This window comes from Carlito syrichta, unplaced genomic scaffold, assembly GCF_000164805.1.
Source record: "Carlito syrichta isolate Samal-C Ts95f unplaced genomic scaffold, Tarsius_syrichta-2.0.1 Scaffold301791, whole genome shotgun sequence".
In the NCBI taxonomy this organism is placed as follows: domain Eukaryota; kingdom Metazoa; phylum Chordata; class Mammalia; order Primates; family Tarsiidae; genus Carlito; species Carlito syrichta.
In genome coordinates this window covers 187,772-205,010 of record NW_007245887.1, presented here as the reverse complement: position 1 = coordinate 205,010, position 17,239 = coordinate 187,772, and the positions used below count along the sequence as shown (strand labels likewise).

The 17,239-nt window shown below is 36.1% G+C and overlaps 1 protein-coding gene across 4 annotated transcripts in view; it reads right to left on the bottom strand.

Moving 5' to 3' along the window:
* The window catches only part of NSUN6 (NOP2/Sun RNA methyltransferase family member 6), a 59,446-nt gene that overhangs the window by 24,014 nt on the left and 18,193 nt on the right, over window positions 1-17,239 (bottom strand). For all 4 annotated transcript variants that reach the window (XM_008055246.1, XM_021710995.1, XM_021710996.1 and 1 more), the window contains 3 exons: window positions 13,638-13,747; window positions 12,004-12,157; window positions 9,391-9,472 (listed from right to left, as the gene is read on the bottom strand). In XM_008055246.1, coding sequence (XP_008053437.1) covers window positions 9,391-9,472; window positions 12,004-12,157; window positions 13,638-13,747 — 346 coding nt within the window. The remainder of the gene's footprint in view (window positions 1-9,390; window positions 9,473-12,003; window positions 12,158-13,637; window positions 13,748-17,239) is intronic.

The window sequence follows — 17,239 nt, the reverse complement described above, 5'->3', positions numbered from 1 at the left end:
CCAAAAACACACACCAAAGTTTGCAATTTTGCATGCTTCATCATCTCTCATTTAAGAAGCCTTGTTTTATGCTGTAAATTCCACCCAAAAGGCATGTTTGGGTCACTATCTCTCTACCACCACATTTCAGTAGGAAAAAAGAAATCCTGGCTATTTCTAATTGGCGCCTAAAAATATATTATGATATTGTGTAACCCGAAAATACCTCATATAGTCGGAAGTTATATTAAAGCATGAATTCATTATTAGTATTGCCTACACAAGGACTGCTACTAAAAGATGACAGCCTTGAATAAGATAGATGAAACAGTACCACAAAACTTCATTTTTAAAAATTACTTAAGAAGAGAAAAAGTACAGGCTAATAAGCATAGAGTTATTTATTTTGAAAACTCTAAGGTTTCAATTCATTCTCACCAAAATACTAAATATTACACACATTAGTATGGCCTCAAGAAGTGTAAGAAGGTTGCGATATTCCCAGTTGAATTCAAGATCACCACTTGAAAACAGAAACTCAATGGTGAGGAGTCACAAACAAGAATTTTTCCTCTCTCTGTGAATATGTGAAGCATTAAAATCAATGCAAATAATTTAGGCACCCGAACACTAAACACAATCTGTAGTAGCTTAACTTACTACAGATAATTTATCTCAACAAGGTCTAATTTATTCCAAAAATACTTAAAAATTGGACTGCAATATGAAAACGCTAAAACACATCTGAAGGTGCTACAGACTTGGTGATTCTGCATCTAGAGACAGCTGGCTATGCTCCACTCCTAATAATGATACCATTAGTAGACTGGTCAAAGATTATGTACATTTCCATTTAAACATAAGAAATACATTAAGAAATTTCTAGTCATGGAATAAATTGAAATTATGAAAGAGTTCATGTGAAGAGGCTTCATTAAAAATTCAAATGATGACAGAGCTTTCTTAAAACAATTTACTACCTTTTGTCACAATATTTCTCAATCCCAGTTACACAACAGAATCACCTAGTGAGTTTAGAAAAAAAAAATCTGTTTCTTACCTAAATAGTTAAATCAGAATTTCTAGCAGTTGGACACTCATAGTAGTAAAATTGCCCCAGGTGATTCTAATGTGTAGCTATCTAGCTGCGCTCCATTGTTTGCTTACTATGAGTCTCACCAAGCTCCACATTAGAATCATCTGTGAAAGCTTTAAAACCATGCTGATTGAGGCCCAATCCCGACTAAACCATCTCACTGGTGGTAGGACCCAGGCAATAGATAGTATTTACTTAACGTCCAACCTCATCTGGCTCTTTTAAAAGGTTACAATAAACCATGCAATTAGAAAATTAAGTTTCAGGCACCATTTTTTCCCCCCAGTTAACCTAAAATTTTGTATTTAACTATTAAAACCTTATCTGACAATTAATTCAATTGTGAAGGACATCTAAGATTACTTTTTAACTTAGTAAACTGTTTAAACAAAGTTTTCTTTTTGATTTAGAAAAGCAAATGATAAAATACAGTTGTAAATTTCTTATCTTTTTTTAATAAGAAAACCTGGGAGCCATTTTCTTTCTTTTTTTTACTTTAGAATTTTTTTTAACTTTTAAATTTATTACTTCAAAGATGTCAGGTACAATTCAGGGTTAGGAATACAAATGTCCATTATGTAGGTACCGTTGTTGATGAAGTGTGGCGCCCCCACCCCCGGCAGACTCCCACTACTTCCTTTTCTTTTTTTTAGAGACAGGGTCTCGCTCTGTTGCCCAGACTGGAATGCAGTGGTATAATCATAGCTCACTGTAGCCTCAAACTCCTGGCTTCAAGCAACCCTTCCACCTTGGCTTCCCAAACTGCTGGGACTACAAATGTGAGCCACTGTGCCCAGCCTATAATTTTAACGAATTTTAGTGATTTTACACAACACTTTCATTTACTTTATAAAATATATCTTTGGCTAACTTCAGATACTAAAATTAAAAATAATCCTTTATCATGAGTACGCCACCATATAACCCCCCCCCAAAAAAAAAATCCCACCACAACATGAAGTTTTAGGGTATAGAGTTAAAAAATGGTTTTGCAAGGAAAGGCAAGAATTTAAAAAAAAGGCACAAATTTCTCAGAGATTTTTCCAAGAGAAAGTATGTAATTACATCTGTTCTGTACAGTAACTTTAGTTATTACACAGAATGGAAAAACACTCCTAGTTGCCAAAGTCTTGAGCCTACTAGATACAATTTCTTCAAGGTATAACCCTATAAACTACCTCATCGGCACAAGTTAACAGGTTACTAAATATCATTCAAGAAACCATACCAGAGCATGTTCTCATAAGTGAGAACTAAACACTGAGCCTACGCAGGCACAAGGATGACAACAACAGACACTGGGGACTACTAAAATGGAGAGGGAGAAAAAGAGGAAGGATAAGAGTTTAAAAAACCACCCATCAGGTACCATGCTCATTACCTGGGGTTAGCCTCAAAAGAAGCCCAAACCTCACCATCATGCAATATGCCCATGTAACAAAACTGTACTGCAACCCTTGAAACTAAAGTAAAATAAAATTTAAAATGAAAATTTAAAAAAAACCCGCATCATTTTCTGAAGTTACAAACCACTGCAGGCTTGAGATAACATATTCAAAGTGCCTAGCCCAACACCAACTTTAAATAAAAGCCAGCATATATTACTAAAGAAGAATAAAGAATGTTATCCTGCATGAAGGCTCAGCTCATGAACTGGGCTCTTTTTTTCATATTTTTAAAGTTACTTTGAAAAACGCCAAGGAAGACAGAATTTTAAGTTCAAAGTGAAACAAACAGCATCACAGATTTCTCTATTGGCTCAGATTTCAAATGGTAAAAACTGTAGGAAAGTGGCAAACCAGAATAACACCTGGATTTCAGCTGGAACCTTTGTTCCAAGGAACCAAGTGCTTCACCGTGTGCACAGCACATTTACCCTCAGAGCTCCTTACTGAGATGCAGCCGGGAGAAATGTTTCTAATGAGGAAAACTGAGGGGTTAAGTGGCTGGTCTAAGACACAACAGTAATGAGTAGAACTAGGAAGAAGAATCAGGTCACTAGACCTGAGGTTCCCTACCTTACTCTAGATGAGTCTTGGGGGCTGCGGAGAGAAAAGACTTTATTTCTCAAAACAGATAAATTAACACTCCTAGCTTATTTATTTGTAAGAGGAAATTACCCAGCAAGAGGCTGGGGTTTGGGGGAAGGCATTGTGAAGACCAGGTAGCCCTTCCTGGCTAAAGTAGGTATTGCACACTATCAAGGCAGCTTGGCAGCCCTTGGTACAGTCCAATATCTTGTCTACTCCCAGGGAAATCTATTCTCTTCTTGTTATGGGGACTTTTCACAGTCCAAAGGGGTTGGAGGATAAGTTAGAAATGAATTGTCTTTAGGCATTTTTTTAAAAAACTACCACTTACTCTTACATAGTATTCCATCTCAACAAGGAGGTAGCTAAAAGTGTTAAAAGTCAAAGCTATTTATGGGCTCATCAAGCTATTATCAGACTTTAATAAATACTCATTGACCAAGATACACGTTCTCTCCATAAGTCCTAGCCTAGTAATGCTTAAAATTCAGAATCGAAATAGTAGACAGATGCTTTTATTCATCTACTCTACAAAATTTAAATGAGTGCCTACTACATACCAAACACGGATAGAGGTGCAACAATAGCACTCCTAACCTCTGTGCATGCTCTTTTCATTATAACAACAGTAAAATGAACGCTTCTTTTATATTTAATAAGCTGCAGTTGGAACTGCTGGTGGGTTACTGCCAAAAGCAGCAGCTGAGTACTAATTACACACAACTGAAAAGCATCAGACTCGTTGGCACAAGTGACACATGACCAGTGAGAGAAGAAACCTCATGATTACAAAGTTATCCTACCTACCAGTCTATACTACAAGGTTCTAAATACGTTTCTTTTTATAATACACATTGTTAACTTAGCAGTTTTACTATGTGAAAAATCCAGCAGCATAGAAAGACATGAAATATGAAGGGATGCTCTTCCCTTTTAAGAATGAAACTTACTTCTCAGACCTCCCCACTACTTTGTTAAGTGTGACCCTTAAACCAAGGGCATCCAAATCTCGAGAGTTGGTTAGAAAACCAGAATCTCAGCACCCCCTGCAAATCTATGCATCAGAATCTGCACTTTAACAAACACTACGAGATTTTTATTTTATTTATATATTTATTTAATATATTTATTAATGTTCTATACATTAATAATGTTCATTTAATCTATGTGGATTAAAATGAATTTGGAAATGGGAATGAATCTAGGAAAATTTGAGTACTGAAATAGTTAAATACAATAATGAATTATAAACTATGTAAAAACAGGAATCTGTAAGTGTACACCATTAATATATAAGTAAATAATCAGGAAAAAAGAGAGGACTCTTACATTAAAGTGCTAAGTGCTGACTGCTGAAGTTGGGGATCACTGTATTGTAGCAGTAACAACTGGCTCAGGTGAAAATCATCAATGGATGCTACATCAAGGGGAAAATTTTAATGAGGAGTAGGATAGCTTGATAATTGTAAAAGTGTTTCCCTACAGACTGATTATCAGTTGCAAGGAGGAAAAACAATTAAAATTATAAGTTCTGTGATGGAAAAACCAAATATCTTGACAGCATAATCAAAATGAACATTAAGGAGGGACACATGTATATGGTGTGACTCCAAATGTGATACTCTCAGGCTTATACATGTGAACTTTTGTTCCACACATGGAAAACAGCTTACAGCATCAATAAGTAATGATAAGTGAAAGAGTATGAAACATAACACACTCTAAGGATTCTGCCAAGTTTGTTTTTTTTTTTCACAATGACAGAGATCTAATGAAAGAGTACATTCAGTCTAGCAATAATGAAAGTACATCAGAGAAAGTGTCATTTTTTTCAAAGTAGAACAATTCTATTAGAAAACTTAAGACAAAATGGAGGAAACACACACCATGAGAAGAAATAAAAGTTGACCATAGATAATAAGAGAGAATTCACTATAAATAATTAAATGAAATAAACGTGGCTAAATTATGCAATACCTCAAAAGTGCTTATCACAATGCCTGATGAATAACAAACACTTTAATTTAATTGCTGGATATTTTATAAAAAAAAAATCTAAAGGAGGATATTCCTTGTGTGATGGCTCCCAAACCCAGGTATATATCACAATACTCTAAAGAAATTTGAAATATACAAACCAACAAGTTGCAGATTCCCATTATCTACTCCAAACCTCTGGAATCAAAATCTCCACAGGGATACCCTGCACCCCGATATAGTAAGGGCACTTCAACTCTATGGTACTCTTCTCAAAAATCCAATTACCCTAGGCTAACCATGAGAAAAACATCAGACAAACCCAAAGTAAGGGACATTCAACAAAATACATTAGGCACAAAACTGTCTCAAAATTGGTCATAAAAACCGGGCCTGAGGAGACTAAGGAGACATGATGATTAATTAGTTGGGTAGGATCCTAGATTGAATTCTGGAACAGAAAGAGGACATTAGGGGTAAAAAAAAAAACAGTGAAATCTGAATACAATCTGGAATTTACGGTAATGTGACGTACACAGAATTTGTAGTTATGCATGTAACATATATAACACAGTAATGTTAATAGTAACGTACTAGTGTTCGTATCAGTTTTTTAAAAAGTACCATGGCAATATAAGATATTACCATTACGAGACACTGGGTGAAAGGTATATGGACATTCTTAAACTATCTTTGCAAATCTATAATTCTGAAATTCTACTCTGCAATCCTAAAATTGTTCCAAAATAAAAATTTACTGAAAAATATCTCTAGGAATAGGTTCTAGGTACCTGCACTACAAGTGATTTGATACACAATACACTGACTGCAGTCCTGATGACTGGTGTAATGAGATTATAAAATTTGTAAAACAAGATTCCCTGTGTAGGCTGATAATTATGAAAGGCCTTGAATATTAGATCTTTTATATTAGATCTAAATTAATCCCTAAAGTCACAGGAAAAATTATAAATCATGGCTATTGAGACCATGACCCAAAGAGTTAAAGAAACCAAATGATTAAATTCTTGAGCTTACAGGATAGCAGATAATTTTCTGAAAAACTGAAACAAACTAAGTCCTAGGAGTAAGAAACATATGAATAACAAAAACTCTTGAGTTTGCGCTGTTTGTGAGACCAAGAAAAAACTGGGTGAAATCAGTTGGAACCAATATGACCAATTGGAATGTGCATAGAACTAGACTGCTGACATACACCCTGAATTTCCACTGCATATTTCATACTAAGTTCCCCCCCAAATTTGCACATGTAACCCATAAGGTAGCATGAAGAGACAAATACACGTCTGAGGTGTTTCCAGACCTTCCTTTCCTTTCACCCATCACCTACTACTTTCAGAATCTACTCCCTGAACCTCTTCTTATAAAAATAGTGCCTTGAAGCCTGCAAAAAGAAACAGATTTAAAGTTTTTCTTTTCTCACAAAACCTGGTGTCAGGGCATTGGATTCTAACGCTTGGAGCAGCTAGACCTTTTGCTCTGTAACAGTCCTATCAACTTCTTAGCTGTTAGCAAAGTAAAGCATGATACTGACAAGAGCAAAAACAATTTTCAATTTGTTATTAAAGGATCAGTATTTATTGCAATGATGTGCAACTTGTGGAAAGTGCTTTGATTTAGATGATGCCTCTCACACGATGTAATACCGGTGACTATCTTTTAATCAACAGCTAAATGACATTATAGTCATCTGAGTATTCAAGTATGCTTGTCTGAAAGGGAAGGCACTTAATTGTTGAATCTGGACTTCCAAATATGTTATTACCATTATATATAAATATTAAACCTTTCCTATTTGTGAAAATAATTATGTCTATAAGGACAATAACAAATTTTTTAAAATTCCATATTCTTCTTATGGTAAACTTACTCTAATTTTCCTTAGAGATATACTGGTTTTGATCTGCACTGAATTAAGATTTTAGACTTTCCTGGATCAGATGTGGCCCAGTTGAGAATCTGGTGGTTCTGAACTAGCTTGAAAAGAAAAATGTAATACAAAATGACCAACCAATTTCTTACATCAACTAAATACTGACCACAGAGTTCTGGGAAATTGCAAAAGCAGCATTTGGGAAGCTTGATGGAATATGCGAATTGCTTGAAGTGTCCACTCCCTGAGCTTCAGAATCAGTACATTTAAACTAGGGCCCCGGAACTGCATTTTCAACAGGTCCTGAAGGTCTTCAAGGGTTATGTTTGGAGTGCTGGCAGAGGGTCAAAAGCACAAGCTTGAAGTAAGAGAGAACTAGAATCAAATTTTGGCTTTGTTGATTTCTATCTATGCGGCACTCAGCGTACCACTCAAAAATAACTGAGTGCCTACTTTGTGGTATTTACTTTACTTATCGAAGCCTCCATCTCTGACTAAAGCAGGAGAAATCACTTGAGACCAGGAGTTTGAGGCTGCAGTGAGCTATGATCATGCCACTACACTCCAGCCTGGGTGACAGAGTGAGACCTCAAAAAAAAGAGAATATATCAAAAGTGTATGTGTGTGTGTGCATATATGTATGTATGTATAAAGGCATTCATCTCCTTATCTATAAAATTGGAGGTATGTAAGAAGTAAATGAAATAACATATATAAAAACTCAGCATATGGAACATAATTAGTAATCAATAAGTGTTAGCTATGTTTACCATTATCATCATTTTTAATAAGTTTCATTGGCCAATGATCATCAAGATAAATTAAAACAAAACAGCATAAAACAAAAAACATTAAAAAAAAAAAACAGCTTCCACTAGAAAAACTCCACCCTCAGATAAGTTTTCTTCCATCAGTAAAGTCTCATGTCCCTTGCTATTAGGTGACAAAGAATATGACTCCATGGTGCTATATAGACACTATGAATCACAAAATGACTCACAATTTATATTTCATAAAGCCATCATTAAGCTGATTTTAAGTTGGGGGTTATAGCTATAGTTAACAAAAAATGTAAAAAAAAATTGCACTGAACCAGATTTCTCTCTTTTTACAAAGTCAAAAAAATTATGGAATGAGCAGGTAACTGGCCTTTTATTATCAAGGCAAAGAGAAAAATTATGTTGCTTTGGTGGTCACTAATGTGAAGGAATGCAGGAATCACTAGAAATGATTCAGGGCTATGTTGTCAACTGATCACAAGTGTTTGAAAATGAATTATACAAAAAACAAGCAAAAACACTAACACCAAGCATACAAAAAACCAAAATGATTCATAAGCAATTATGTATTGGATTATATATCCTAATGTGTTGCAATATCACAAATGTCAATTAGATGAAAATAAAAATAAATCTATTTTTGTTTCTCATTTTATACCAAAAGTAATTTCTGAATCTTTAAACTGTCTTTTGGTTAAACAGCGGGCAGAGAAGATGGCATATGGTATCTGGTCTTAGGTTTGAGTTCAGACATCACCAATACCAGTAAGGTGACCTTAGCCAAGAACTACAACAGATCTGGTCTTCAGTATCTTCATCTTACACTGGGAATAATAACAATAATAATAGCACCTAACCAGCAGGTTGAAACAAATTAAATGAGTTAATGGACATGAAAGTACTTAGTAAATCAGACAAAGCAAAGCAAATTATGCTATGTCACAATAAATGATAACCTCCTAACAAAAATCTGATAATAAATTATTTGACTCTTACTTAAAAGTTACCAGAGGAATACTTATATGTATATGAAAGTGCATGCAGCCAGGTTCAGTGTCTCACGCCTGTAATTCCAGCATTCAGGAGGTGGAGGTGAGAGGAGTTCCTGAGTCCAAGGGTTCGAGATAAGCCTGGGCTATTTGGTGAGACCTCATCTCTACAATAAATCAAAAAATTAGCTAGGCATGGTCGCACACTTGTGGTTCCAGCTACTTGGAAGGCTGAGACGGAAGGATAACCTGAGCCCAGCAGGCTGAGGCTATGGCGACCGTGCATGTGAGAGAGGGGGAGAGAGAGAGAGAGAGAAAGAAAGAAAGCAAGCAAGCGCCTGCATCATTTAGGGATTAATATTCTGAGAAGGAAAGCAGTAGTTTTAATAAGCTTTTAAATCACCTTTGGGCATACAAAATTTAGGATTGGAGATACAAGATTTAGTTTAAAAATCAATTGAGAAAATGAAAAAAAAGAAGAGTACTATGAAGTTTTCTCTGACTGTTTAACCAAAGGTATATCAGAGTATATTTTAACAGACCATAAAAAAATATGTTAACAGAAGTAAAAAACAAAAAAACCTTGGATTTCAAATAAGTCACTGACGTGTGTTACAATGTCACTACATACTTTGTAAATACATACCTGTAAAAATAAGTAATGGGGCAGTACATTGTCAAATGAAGGGCTGAGATACACTGGTTCCGTCATTGTTATGCCTATCCCTCTGAAAAACAGGAAATCCAACATTAATCTGTGTGAACTACACAGTCTACACAAACTATGTTTCTAGAAACACTCAGGTAGTCTGTCAAATCTAAGATGCTCTGCCGTTTTAAAACCTTTTATTCAATACCAAAATATTTAGAATAGTCCTGTGAATTTTTGAATTTTTACTTACAGTGGTAGGAGGCCATGAGAACTAAAAAAGAATACAGTTACATAAATGTTTCATGTAGGCACAAATAAGTATCTTTAGAGATCTGAACAGACTAAAAAGCAAACAACACCTGATTCTCTATCAGGTTGTTCTAATATTTCTGGTAAAAGAATGATGATCACTGTTATTAGCCCTTTGATTCCACTTGTGTGGCCTTTTGGTAGGTACTTTTTTAAAAAATGAAAGAAAATACTTGGAACCATGCTGATGCTGAGGAATGACAAACATGCTATACTGATCTCCTCTCATCTCTTTAAAGAATAATTGCCTGGTACTGACACAATCTCAAGGATGACCTTCCCCACCTTTGTCTCATTTTCTGAGTGGAAATGGATCTCATCAGAGCAGGAAGGGCCAGAACCCAGAATGGCAAAGTGAACAGTGACTCATAAAGACAAATGTCGAAATCTAAGAGGTTGTCAGAGACAATCAAAGGGAGAAAGGGAACGTGAAGCATGGCCTAGTGTATCAGACCAAACCAGAGGGAGCAAGAGAAAAGAGAAATTAAAGGACATAGGAAAAGGTACAATCTAATCATAACAGCAAAGATTAAAATCAGGATTTAAACCAGGTGTAAGAGTCTAAGCAAAGAAGAGAGTCTAAGTAGGAAGAACAAAGATGAAGTCCCAGAAACAATATGATAGACAGGTTCATAGATAGCTTACAAGTTGATCTTAGCAGAGAAGAATCTACCTGGACAATCTGTACCCTACTTGACATTGGCAGGATAAGTTTGTACTGGCCTTTAGAGCGAAGTAACTTCTGCAGGTATCGGTGGACTGTCGCTTCAATGGCGTAATTATGAACTTCCTTCAGTTCTAACAGCCTTCAGCACATAATAAATGAAGATTCCTCTTCCTCTTCCCATCCCCTTTATGGCCACACTCACTTGTTTACCACTTGAAATCTCTGAATTTGCACTTTAATTTAATCAGAGATAAAAATTCAGTCCCTGCTCCTGTCAGGATCAAATCAAACCATTATATTAACTTCCTGGGCAAATAATTCTTCCTCCTGAGCAGGAAACATACAAAGGAACCTCCTGAAATGTCACTGCCTCACATTCGAAAGTCATTCCTGTTGTTAGAGCTGGTGCTCTTACCTTGATCGACACTTTACTTCCCACCCATTACTGGACATCTTGAATTCCATGAGCTGATCATTCCGTACCAATTTAATGACTTACTGACTTGCAGCACTCTAGTCCTCTAAAAAATACCAGAACTTTGAAATTTACATGCTGGCCTTCATAACCCAGTTCCTACCTAGTGCTTTATGTTCTGGTGTCCTCTATCTTCTGACTAAGGCTACCAGCACAAGTCAGTCTATGTACACGTTATGTAACTTAACATGACTGATATAGTTTGGGTATTTGTCCCATCCAAATCTCATCTCAAAATTTGATCCACAATGTGGAACATGGGGCCTGGCAGAAGTGTCTGGACAGATCATGGGGGCAGACCCCTCATGAACAGTGTGGTGTGTCTTAACAGTACCGGGTTCTCACTCTATTAGTTCCCAGATTTGATTTTTTTTTTTGAGTTGGAGTCACACTGTCTCCCAGGCTGGATTACAGTGGCATGTTCATGGCCACCCCAGCGTTGACCTGCTGGGCTCCGGCGATCCTTCCGCCTCAGCCTTCCAAGTAGCCAGAACTACAGGCATGAGCTACTGTGCCTGGCTAATTTTTTATTTATTGTAGAGATGAGGCCTCACCAAGTTGCCTGGATTGGGCTCAAAGTCGCGGGCTCAGGCAGTCCACTCGCCTCGGCCTCCCAAAGGGCTGGAATTACAGGCTGAGCTACCAAGCTTGGACCAGATCTGATTACTAAAAAGTCAATTTGATTTCTCACACACACAAAAAAGAAAACATTCAGCATAGCAACTGGAACTGCCACATCAACTAAGAGAGTGAAGAATCTACCACTGACAATGAACGAAAGGAGGCGGTAAAAATATCAATTTCCTATTACAGACTCAAAGATAAACAGAGCAGATCTACGCACAATCTTCATATTCATTAAGAAAAAAAGAATAAAGGAAAAAATAATGCAATTTAAAAGAACAAGTAAAATTACTTGACAATTACAGTGTGACCGGTTGCTTACTTAACCTCTTTAATTTGATCATTTACACTTGTTGACCTGAAAGCACTTTTTCCAAAGATCACGGAAATAAAGATTAAACAATTTTTTCCCGTTGAATTTATACCAAAAAAAATCTCATATAATGCAATTAGATACATTTTTACATTGTTTTTAATTTTATTTGAACCACAAAAAGGATGCTTATCTCTCCCATAACACTTCATGACATACTTCAGTTCAGGTAACCCGTTGAAGATTTCTTTGCGGCTTAAGTTAGAAATTCCATTTCCAAGAAATATTTTTGTTCCATCAAATTCTTTGGCTCCTTTCTTACATTTTCCTTTAATATCAGAGTATACAGAGATTATATCTCCAGCTTTCATAACTAGAGAAAGAAAAAAACCCAGATTACACTAATCTATACTTTGGCAGAAGAACAGTAAAAATTCTTTAATCTAGACTGGGGATCAGATCTCTAGGGGCGTCAACAGTGTCAAAGCTGTTCAAATTGGCTGTTTCAATATAATCCTTTATAGAAAATCTGACTTTTTACTTTTAAGTATTCCCTAACAATAAATCTAATTAAAGAATTTTTTTAGTGAAGATAAATAGAATAATCTTCAAAATACCCTATGTCATTTGGAAATCTTCAGTTGAACAGAGAAGGATATCTTCTATATAAATTATTTCCCCTAAGCCTAACATTCCTTAAACATTTTCACATAAATCTTGATATCTCAGATCAATCCTCAAAGTTCTAAGTTTGCCTAAAAAGAATTCCTCAAAAAATGTGCACTAAAAGCCTCCAGAACTTTCTAAATCCCATAATTCTGTTGGTATTTCTTTGCTGTTTTGCTGTTACAGCACAATTAAGGAAGAGTCTTTAATAATAAGCACACACATTCATTCATATACATATATAAATATGCACACATATGCATATGTGGGTATATACTTAGAAAACTTTTAAACTGTGCAGTTTACAGTGTTGGTTCATATGGCTGATTAAATTTATTTTTGTAGGCATTTTATTAAGTTATTTTCTGTAACAATCCCAGTGATATTAATAATGAAAAATTATGTTTCACTGCCAAAAAACATTTTAAAACCTAACCTATTATAAATTTGTCTGGCCTGACAACAGGCGTGAGCAGTCTGCCAGCTAGAGCTCAGACTGTTAATACCATGTAGATCAGGGGTCAACAAACTTTTTCTGCAAAGGGTAAATGAATATTTCAGGCTTTGTAGCCACATAAGGTCTCTAAGGCAAATTCTTGGTGTTTTTTTTTTTGGGGGGGGTGTTGTTTACATTTTTAAAATGCTGAAACCATTCTTAGTTTGCAGGCCATGCAAAAACAGGTATGGGCCAGACTTGGCCAGTGGACGGTAGTTTGCCAAATTCTGATGCAGATCAATTTATTTCACAGATAAGGTACTGAGGCCCAGAGACTAAATTAGCTTGTAACAGATCAAAACCACTGTTTCTTGATTTCAAGTCCAGGTTTTGGATGCTACCCTCACCAATGATGTGACAGCTGCTTGAAGTTTCAGGACAATGGATCAAGAATACAAAGTAGAATTCCACTTATAACTTTTATTCTTCTTTCTGTTATCAGTAATGATCCCCTAAACAAATACCAGGACATATATCCTTTTATGGAAAGAAAAAATTGGCAGAAAACTATATGGATGCCTAATTTATTATTCCTTATCAGATAAAATCATAAATGCAAACATGGGAAAATATCTGACAAAGGTACATTTGAAATAAATCTTAGTAATAATTCAACAAATTTTCCATTTGACAATGCACATAAATTTTAGAGAACTGTTATTTTAAACAGGAGCCTAAACATCATACTTACATTTTGAAGCTGATACAATTCCTGGAACATAGACATGGGCTCCCCTTAACACTGCTTGGCCACACTGGGCTCCCACAATAGCTTCACATTGTTGTTTTTTAATACTCTTCCTAGGATGCAAGAAAAATTTAACAGTAACATACCTCCAATGTCTATCAACTTTTTAAATATTCCACTCTAAATTATAAATAACCTCTTTAATCTTGATTCTCCTGAATACAACAGAAAGAAAAAGATGAAAAAGAAGAATAAAAGAAACAGGAAAGAAAAAAAAAAAGACGATGGGTACTGGAGAAAAGGAAACAAAATTGAAAGAGGTCCATCTGGTGGAAGGCAATAAAGTAGCACCAGAAATTGCTTAATCATCTAACAAGCATTACTGTTTCCATCAGCTCTAGCAGAAAAATAGACTTTCCTAGTCTTCAAAGACGAAAACAAAAAAAAATATACAAGGAATTATAAAAACATTTCTAAAATGGTAAACTGTTTCATGGTAAATTAAGAATATTTTAAACTAGATACATAAGTGAAGATAAGTCATTTTTTCCCCCTTCCTTTGCTGTCTAACCTTTTTGACTCTTTTACAAGCTCACAGAACATTCACTTCTTAAACTACTAAAATCTAGGTATCACTCCTAACACTCGGGGAAGATTTTTCAAAGAATGAGATGCCGATGTGATATTAGTCCTGCATAAAAATTGTGAACACTGGCTGGGTGCGGTGGTTCACGCCTGTAATCCTAGGGTTTAGGGAGGATAAGGTAAGAGGATCACTTGAGGTCAGGAGTTCAAGACCAACCTAGGTTACATAGCAAAACGCATCTCTACAAAAAAAATTTTTTTTTAATTATCCAGGCATGGTGCTGCATGCCTATAGTCCTAGCTAGGTTGAAGGCTGAGATGAGAGGACCACTTGAGCCCACTCCACTCCAATCTGGGTGACAGATTGAGATCCTGTCTCAAAAAAAAAGTCTTGAGCGCGGAGACTCTGATGAGTTTCCCTGGTTAGCAACACTTCACATGTTGTCACAGCTCGCTGCTGTAGAGATTAAGAGAATCCCATCTTCTTTCCATGATCTCCAAATCATCAAATCTTACTAAATTCTCAGCTGTATACTACTTCTTCCTGGTCCCACACATTCTCACTGTTCATTCTCTACCTACTTCTTTAAAGAGGCTCATTCCCAACTTCCAAAACACACACAATCTCTACTTACCTTGCATTCTATCCCTTGGCAATCTCATGATTTTAATCATCACTCACAAAAAACCCTGCAAATTCTAATGTTTAGCCTTTTTGGACTCTGATATATCCCTAATGACTTGCAGACAGCAAATATAGATGTCTCACACAGTTACTTCAAACTCAAGAACTCCTAAACGGTGTTATTTTTCTGTCATCCACCCTTCAAATTCTTGCACAATCCTAAATCTTGTCATCTCATGTTTCCAGTCTTGAATGAAGTATCATTATCTGCCTGGATAAACAAACTATAAGCCTCAGTGCTGTAGTCTCAATCTGTTTCCCAAAATTCATGTGCTGGAAACTTAATCCCCAATGCAACAGTGCTGGGAGTTGGGGCCTTTTGAAAGGTGTTTAGGTACAAGGGCTCTGCCCTTATGAATGCCACTATCAAAAGGGCTTGGGTTTGCCCTCTCTTGCCCTTCTGCCCTCTGTCATGTGAGGACACAGCAAGAAAGCCTTCAACAAACAGATGCTAGTGCCTTGATCTTGGACTTTCCAACCTCCAAAACCGTGAGGAATAAATTTCTGTTCTTTATAAATTACCCAGTCTCGGGCATTCTGTTGTAGTAGCACAAAACAGACTAAGACACTCAGCATCATCCTCGTCCTCCTCTTTCTAAGCCTTTACGTTGTCATTCACTGATCTGCCAAGTCATGCTGTCTCTAGTTCCGTTAGATCTTCTGGGCCCACCGCCTGACATCAGACATATACCAACTCTTTACATGACTACTGGAATAATCGCTTCCTGCCTTTTGCCTCTGGTTCCTTTCAGATCTTCTCTATGTCTTTGTTGTTCCTCAGTTTCATTCTGAAGTATCTAAACATGGTTTTATTTTTTACTTTTGGCCGCTTACTTCTTAAATTTTACAACAATTCTAAAAAAGTATTAATCATTACATTTTTTATTATTGTCTTTCCCTCATTATTATTATTCTCTACATCTGGGACTCATTAGAAATATAAAGTGCCTTCTCCTTTAATTTTCCATGATTCAATTTCACTTTCATATATTTAATTTTGTTTCCTTTTTTAAAATAATTTTTTTGTAGAGATGGGGTCTCACCACTTCAACCAGGCTGGCCTCAAACTCCTGACCTCAAGCGATCCCCCTGCTTCAGCCTCCCAAAGTGCTGGGATTTCAGGCATGAGTCACAACACCGAACAATATTTTTCAATTATTTATCTCTGCTGCATTCTAAATAATTTCCTAAAAGCCATTCCCTAATTCAGTAATTCTCTCATCAATTGGGTCTAATCTGCAACTTTAATTCATTGAGTTTTCAATTTTAATGATATTTATATTTCTGGAAATTCTTTCTCAATTCTACCTTTTATACTGTTAGAGTCTCTCATGTTTTAAATTTATTCTTTTGTTTGTAAACATTTTAAGAAAACAGATTTTATAGTCTCTACCAGAGAGCTCTATTTGTTAAATTTTTAGGAAAATCTAATCCTGCAACTAGTTATATATGCTGATTCTCACTCGTTAGAGTCGTGATTACATCGGTTTGATTCCTAGTTCAGCTTTTAACAACAAAAAAAGTGCATGGCTTGGAGTGAATGAGTGTATGCCACTTCAGAGTGATTTTCCTTGGTTTTTCCAAGCACCTCAGGGACATACTTGGAACCAAATTGGTATGTTAGTTTCCCAGTTATACAACTTGGGTAGTATGAATTTTAATTCCACAAAATTATGAGGTATGGAACTATATAGTTGTGCATTCTCAGAATTGTTTTTCTCCAGTCTAGATCCTTAGGCAAGAGAGATCCACATTTTAATTACTACCTTGTACTGATCACTGGATAGTTCTGTCCCTAGTGATAACATCTACTGTTAAAACCAAAGATCCTGTATTTAGAAGACCAGCCACCTCTTTTCCCATATCTCTAACACCCCAACATTAGCTCACATACTGCTCTTTTTATTCAGTTATCCTTCATTCCTAACCCCTGAATATTTCACTTACATTCTGAATCACTCAGCTACGGCCTACTTTGTTTTTTATTTAGCACTCTTAGGTATATGAGGGACCCCCCAAAAAACTGAATTTATAAAACATTGCTTGACGTAATACATCTATTGAGATGCTTTTTCCACTGCTCTAAACAGTTTTTTAACTCAGCATTTTGATGCCATTTAGTGTTTTTGCCATTTTTTGCTTCATCTCTTCCACTTCAGCAAAACACTTCCCTTTGAGAACTTTTTCATACTGGGAAACAAACAAACAAAAAAAGTCACTGGGCACGAGATCAGGTGAGCAGGGAGGGTGGGGCATGAGGATCTTGCCATTTGTAGTCAAAAACTGCTGAACACTCAGCGCAGTGTGGGCAGATGTGTTGCCACGTGGAAGAACA